The following is a 7,500-nucleotide window of genomic DNA, read 5'->3' as shown; positions in this document are numbered from 1 at the left end:
TGACTTTCTATTTTAAAATCTTTTCTGATCTTTGGATCTTTGTGTTCATCAAAGAATCCTGAAGCACGTTTACACACTTTAACACACATTCACACAGAAAACAGCTGCTTTAAATGATAAAAATATTTCCAAATGTAAAGGTTTGGCTGTATTTAGGATCAGTTTGGTGAACAGAACAGGTATGTTTTATGCTGACTTCATCATCACTCGTTTGTACGAGCTCTAATTAACCGTCTCAGTTAGTGACAGTGTTCCCATAATGCCCTGCTCCCGTCTCATTAACTCACTGACAGCAGCTAAATATAAAGTGAGTGTGTGGAAGGTGCATGTGCAGCATCTGTCAGACCCAGTGTGTGATGAAGGAGTCAGGAGTGTGTGTGTGTGTGTGTGTGTGTGTGTGTGTGTGTGTGTGTGTGTGTGTGTGTGTGTGTGTGTGTGTGTCTGTGTGTGTCTGTGTGAGTGTGTGTCTGTGTCTGTGTCTGTGTGTGTGTGTGTGTGTGTGTTTGCTAAAGGTGCTTCACATCATTATGCAGAGTCTCTCTCTTTCTCTCTCTCTCTGACAGTTTCTTCTGTCATTAGGGTTCTCATACTGTCTGTGTGTGTGTGTGTGTGTGTGTGTGTGTGTGTGTGTAGTCTGTGTGTGCACCTGTGTGTGTGTGTGTGTGTGTGTGTGTGTGTGTGTGTGTGTGTGTGTGTGTGTGTGTGTGTGTGTGTGTGTGTGTGTGTGTGTGTGTGTGTGTGTGTGTGTGTGTGTGTGTGTGTGTGTGTGTGTGTGTGTGTGTGTGTGTGTGTGTGACTGTGTGTGTGTGTGTGTGTGTGTGAGTGTGTTTGTGTGTGTGTGTGTGTGTGTGTGTGTGTGTGTGTGTGTGTGTGTCTGTGTGTCTGTGTGTGTCTGTGTGAGTGTGTGTGTGAGTGTGTGAGTGTCTGTGTGTGTGTGTGTGTCTGTGTGTGTCTGTGTGTGTGTGTGTGTGTGTGTGTGTGTGTGTGTGTGTGTGTGTGTGTGTGTTTGGGTACAGATTTCCATAAGTGAAGTCTCACAGCATTTCACTGGTGATTCTCTGTTGTATTAACTATTCAATATTTTTAATAAATCATGGCTCATAATTGAGTCGTACTCCAGGGATCTTTTATAAAGCAGTATGTCAGCTCTGGTTGTAGTTTGTTTCCTTTACATCTGATCTGAAGAAAACGTCTCAAAGCTGAATATGAAATAAACAGAACATTCTGTGCACACTTCTGTGAAGATTCTCAATCTTTTTAATATTAATGAGCTCATCATCATAATGTGTGTTTCTGTCTGTCTTCCCAGCATCCTCTCTGTTGTGGGAAGAGCTAAAATAGATGAATCTGTCCTTTCTTTTCTTTTATATTTTATTGAGTAGTTTTGTAACCTAATAACCCCTGATATATATTCCTGAGATGTAAGTGTGCTCTAATATATAGAGAAGGTTTTATTGTCTTCTGTGTTTTGCTTGGATCATCTACTTTGAAAGTGCTTTTCCATTCGCTGTTAATTGATCAGATAGGAAGAGAAGATCATCAGGCTCTTATCATCATCTCCTCTGGAATCTGCCAGCGGATTGTTTTTGTTTCTGATGATGATGATGATGATGATGATGACTGTGTTTGTCGTCTGAAAGCATTATAACTGGAGAACTCCGGAAAACAGTTAACCAAGAGGTTTATTAGTTTGGTAAAAATCCAGAAAAAGCAGAGTATCTTCATGAACTGGTGGATGATGACAGTACACACAGTGAACAATAGTGTCTTTATGAAGGGCCCCGGGCCCCAGATGTGTCTTGGGTAATGAGGTGTTAAAGCAGATTCCGGGTGGCCACACATTTACTGTAATGCTTTTAACGGTTAAACGGCTTTTAGAGGCGTCTCTGCGTTTTACCGCATTTTTACCGCTCTGTTGTGATTACAGCTGGTCTCAGATCCCACTCCAGACAATAGACTCTTCATTGTGGATGAAACACGTCCCTCATGACAGAACTCCACGCTCGTTTAGCAGTTTAACGAAGACGAGCCTGTTCCAACCTGACCTTAGTCTTTACTTCTGACGAATTAATCTGATGCTGATTCAGAAGATATGTGTGTGTTCTGTGTATATTTATTATGTATATATAAATACACACACAATATATAATAAGTCTATAATTATATTTTTATATATTACAAACAAACATTTAATATATAAAAATATTTTTTTCATTGTTTTCATTGTATAATTGCATGTTTTTATGTATGCATTTCAAATATTTTACAAATGAGTATTTATATATGCATAAAGAAATATACACAGTACACACACATTATGTAAGCAAAACATTTTATTTTGGATGCCATTAATTGCGATTTAATAATTTGTTTATTCATCAACTCACATTTAATAAACACTTAAACATATTGTACCAGTAGTTCATGTCCAAGTCAACGACGTTCTGCCAAAAATATCATTCTGTCTGACTTTATTCAGCTAACAGGTCTATTTTTGCTGGTGGTTTTCTCTGCAGTTTGTTAATATGTGAGAACATTCTGGTCTGTTTCTCTTGAAGCTTCTGTCTGTCTTTATATGTGTTCAGTAAAGCAGCTGTGTTTCCTCCAGTGCTTCTAGTGAATCGTTTCTGACAGCATTTCATGTTTTACAGATAAAGTTTCCTCAACATTCTGTCACTGACTTCTTCGTCTTTTAAAGTTTCAAAAATGAGACAGGTGTTCCATAAAAGTGTTATTTTAAAAAGCAAACATAGATGTGTAAGATGGGCTTCTCTGAATCAGACAGGTCTGAATCTTCTATGTGATTCTGCCTGAAGCTTTTCTTCCACATGCCTGAATAATATATGGAAGCTTTTACTGGCCCACTTTGAGAGCATCATGGGATTACAAAGAGAAATACAACAAATAAAACGTCTTTGACATTCGATACAGACATTGGATGTGTGTTGCCATGTAAGACGCTCCATTATACATGTGATTTAACCCTTAACTAACCCAGAAACAAGTGCTTGACTGACCAGGAAACTAGCACTTAACTAACCCAGAAACAAGTACTTGACTACAACAAGTGCTTAACAACAACTAGTGCTTAACTTACCCAGAACAAAGCGCTTTACTACCCCAGAAAAAAACACTTGACTGACCAGAAAACTAGTGTTTAACTAACCCAGAAACAAGCACTTGATTGACCAGGAAACTAGCACTTAACTAACCCAGAAACAAGCGCTTGACTGACCAGGAAACTAGTGCTTAACTAACCCAAAAACAAGCGCTTGCATAACCCAAAAACAAGAGCTTAACTAACCCAGATATAAGAGCCTAACTAACCCAGAAGTAAAAGTTTAACTATCCCAGAAAGAAGCATTTAACTAATCCAGAGAGAAGCGCTTAACTAACCCAGAAACAAGCACTTGATTGACCAGGAAACTAGCACTTATCTAACTCAAAAACAAGCGCTTAACGAACCCAGATATAATATCTTAACTAAACCAGAAATAAGAGCTTAACTAACCCAGAAAGAAGCACTTAACTAACCCAGAAAGAACCACTTAACTAACCCAAAAACAAATGCTTGACTAACCAGGAAACTGGCGCTTAACTAACCCAGAAACAAGCGCTTAACTAACCCAGATATAAGAGCTTAACTAACACAGAAATAAGAGCTTAACTAACCCAGAAAAGGTGCTTAACTAACCCAGAAACAAGTGCTTGACTAACCAGGAAACTGGCGCTTAACTAACCCAGAAACAAGTGCTTAACTAACCCAGAAAGAATTGCTTAACTAGCCAGGAAACTAGCCCTTATCTAACCCAAAAACAAGTGCTTGACTAACCAGGAAACTAGCGCTTAACTAACCTAGAAACAAGCGCTTACCTAACCCAGAAAGAATTGCTTAACTAACCCAGAAAGAAGTGCTTGACTAACCAGGAAACTAGCACTTAACAAACCCAGAAACAAGCGCTTAACTAACCCCAAAACAAGTGCTTGACTAACCAGGAAACTAGCACTTACCTAACCCAGAAAGAATTGCTTAACTAACCCAGAAAGAAGTGCTTGACTAACCAGGAAACTAGCGCTTAACTAACCCAGAAACTAGCACTTAACTAACCCAGAAACTAGCGCTTAACTAACCCAGAAACAAGCGCTTAACTAACCCCAAAACAAGTGCTTGACTAACCAGGAAACTAGCACTTAACTAACCTAGAAACAAGCGCTTACCTAACCCAGAAAGAATTGCTTAACTAACCCAGAAACAAGTGCTTGACTAACCAGGAAACCAGTGTTTAACTAACCCAGAAATAAGCATTTAACTAACCCAGAAAGAAGTGCTTGACTAACCAGGAAACTAGCGCTTAACTAACTCAGAAACAAACGCTTAACTAACCCCAAAACAAGTGCTTGACTAACCAGGAAACTAGCACTTAACTAACCCAGAAATAATCGTTTAACTAATCCAGAAAGTAACCTTTTTGTAGTTTTCATTTTATGTATGTTCTGGAAACACTGAGTAAGAACATGTTATGCAGTGTGTATAAAATGCATTTCTCCTCTTCTCTATCTTGTTACGTTTTTGCAAATCCTGTCATGCTGCGAGTCAGATCCCAGCATGCATCAGTCTGTGGATGAGCTCAGAACTCTTGATGCTGATGAAGGCTGTGTGTGTGTGTGTGTGTGTGTGTGTGTTCGAGCTGATCACTCCATCATTAATGAATGTCCACATGCTGTTGGGTCAGATCTGTCTGAAGTGTTTCGTTCTCTCCCAGTCTTCATCATCCAGGCGTCTTCTCTTCACTTCTCCGAGGAGCCCCAGTCTCAGGACGCGTTACACGGACGCAGTGCTATCCTGCGCTGTGAGCTCAGCGGCCCGCAGGACATGCTCTTCTGGTGGACTCAGGACGGCCGTCGCGTGCAGGACTCGAACCGCCGCTTCCAGGAGGGCAGCAACCTGAAGTTCACGGCGGTGGACCGTCACGAAGACGTCGGTAGTTTCCAGTGTGTGGCGTCCAGCAGCTCCACCGGAGAGAGCCTGACCTCCGCCAACGCCTCCATCAACATCAAATGTGAGAAACCAGATAAATCCTTCTATCAAGATGAAGTTGTTCTGACAGTTCAATATTTTATTAACATTTATAGCAAACTAATTAAGATATAATGTGAGAAATGTTGAAGGTGTCTTAATAAATTTTGGTTTGATTGTATATACATCATAAAAAGAAAGAAACAAAATGAAAAACCACATGGAAACCACAAGTAAATAATTTATGTCTAAATAACAGATAAAGGCACAGTTAACTATGTTTAACACCTAACATTGTGAATGGCTAACACACATCTTGTTTTAGATGGTTTGTGTTTCTAATTATGTATTTTTGTCAGCTGTTTTTAATTTATTGTTAGACTTTTAGTCTTATACCCTTTTTTTTAGTTTGTATCGTACTTAGTCAACCTGTTCAATCAAGTTTTATGGGAGCTTAAGTCCAGTTTAATACAAATTTAGTTACATTTTAGTCAGGAAATAATTTTAAAGTTATATTATTGTTATGCTACATAATGATTAAACTGTCGTGTGTCCTCAGGGCTGGAGAGCGGGCCAATTACAATGAATGAACCCGCCTCAGAGGCGGAGCTAGAGGAGGCTGAGCGAATCGTGCTGCAGTGTCACATTGATGGACATCCACGGTGAGTGCATCTGTTGGATGAGTTTATGTCTTACAGATCAGTTTTTTCTCACAATTCTTAGTTTATATCTCACAATTTAGAGTTTTTTGGCAATTCTGAATTTACATCTGGCATACTCAGAATTGTGAGATAAGAAGTCTTTTGTAATTCTGTGACAGAAACTGTCTTCCGCAGATTACAGATGTGTTTCTGATCATAAAGATGTTTTTGACCTGTGCAGGCCGAGCAGTAAATGGTTCAAAGATGGAGGTCAGCTGGACAGAAAGGACCGGATCTTGACGCTGACCAATCTCAGCACCGGGGATTCTGGGATATACTCCTGCTGTGCTCAGAATGCTGCTGGGAAAGTGTGCAGTAACAACAACATCACCCTCAATATTTTTGGTAAGATTATAAGGTTTTAATTAACACACGCTCAGGTTCTTCTATGTAAGATTTGCAAATTATATTTTAGTTTAGTTTTGGTTTTGTGCTGTTTATGTAAGCTGTTATTGTGTCAGTGCTGGCCTCACAGCACACTCCTTGTTTTATTGTGTGTTTTCTGCAATGTTTGTCACCTTGTGTGTGCAACTAAGCAGAAATGTCTAAAGCGTAACCCAACACCTCGACCAACCTTCCCATCAGACACCTGTGCTACTCACGCACACACCTGCAGGCAGAATAAAAGCTCTGCTGAAGAATAAAGAGATCAGCTCAAGCATGAAAATTACAAATGAAAGGAGAGAGTGAGAAGAGGGAGGATAAAGAGCTTTAGCAGAAGAATAGTGAGCGAGTGAGAGTTTACACACACAGACAGATCTAGAGCGTGTCTGTCTGATCTAGAGGGTGTCTGTCTGATCCGAGAGCATGTTTGTCTGGTCTAGAGCATGTCTGTCTGGTCTAGAGCATGTCTGTCTGATTCTAGAGCGTGTCTGTTTGGTCCTAGAGCATGTCTGTCTGTCTGATCCTAGAGCATGTCTGTCTGGTCCTAGAGTGTGTCTGTCTGGTCCTAGAGTGTGTCTGTCTGGTCCTAGAGTGTGTCTGTCTGATCTAGAGCGTGTCTGTCTGATCCTAGAGCGTGTCTGTCTGATCCTAGAGCGTGTCTGTCTGATCCTAGAGCGTGTCTGTCTGGTCCTAGAGCGTGTCTGTCTGGTCCTAGAGTGTGTCTGTCTGATCCTAGAGCGTCTCTTTCTGGTCCTAGAGCGTGTCTGTCTGGTCCTAGAGCGTGTCTGTCTGGTCCTAGAGCGTGTCTGTCTGGTCCTAGAGTGTGTCTGTCTGGTCCTAGAGCGTGTCTGTCTGGTCCTAGAGCGTGTCTGTCTGGTCCTAGAGCGTGTCTGTCTGATCCTAGAGCGTGTCTGTCTGATCCTAGAGCGTGTCTGTCTGATCCTAGAGCGTGTCTGTCTGGTCCTAGAGCGTGTCTGTCTGGTCTGGTCCTAGAGCGTGTCTGTCTGATCCTAGAGCGTGTCTGTCTGATCCTAGAGCGTGTCTGTCTGATCCTAGAGCGTGTCTGTCTGATCCTAGAGCGTGTCTGTCTGATCCTAGAGCGTGTCTGATCCTAGAGCGTGTCTGTCTGGTCCTAGAGCGTGTCTGTCTGATCCTAGAGCGTGTCTGTCTGATCTAGAGCGTGTCTGTCTGGTCTAGAGCGTGTCTGTCTGATCCTAGAGCGTCTGATCCTAGAGCGTGTCTGTCTGATCCTAGAGCGTGTCTGTCTGATCCTAGAGCGTGTCTGTCTGATCCTAGAGCGTGTCTGTCTGATCCTAGAGCGTGTCTGTCTGATCTAGAGCGTGTCTGTCTGGTCTGAGCGTGTCTGTCTGATCTAGATGTCTGTCTGGTCGAGCGTGT

At 41.5% G+C, this 7,500-nt stretch overlaps 1 protein-coding gene across 1 annotated transcript in view; it reads left to right on the top strand.

The window, feature by feature from the left end:
• ptk7b (protein tyrosine kinase 7b) overlaps positions 1 to 7,500 on the top strand; it is a 41,965-nt gene that overhangs the window by 20,029 nt on the left and 14,436 nt on the right. The window contains exons 2-4 of the mRNA XM_043254790.1: positions 4,764 to 5,060; positions 5,577 to 5,679; positions 5,900 to 6,063. Of these exons, the coding sequence (XP_043110725.1) occupies positions 4,764 to 5,060; positions 5,577 to 5,679; positions 5,900 to 6,063 (564 nt within the window). The remainder of the gene's footprint in view (positions 1 to 4,763; positions 5,061 to 5,576; positions 5,680 to 5,899; positions 6,064 to 7,500) is intronic.

This window comes from Puntigrus tetrazona, chromosome 13, assembly GCF_018831695.1.
Source record: "Puntigrus tetrazona isolate hp1 chromosome 13, ASM1883169v1, whole genome shotgun sequence".
Classification (NCBI taxonomy): Eukaryota; Metazoa; Chordata; class Actinopteri; order Cypriniformes; family Cyprinidae; genus Puntigrus; species Puntigrus tetrazona.
This window is presented reverse-complemented; position numbering and strand designations above follow the sequence as displayed.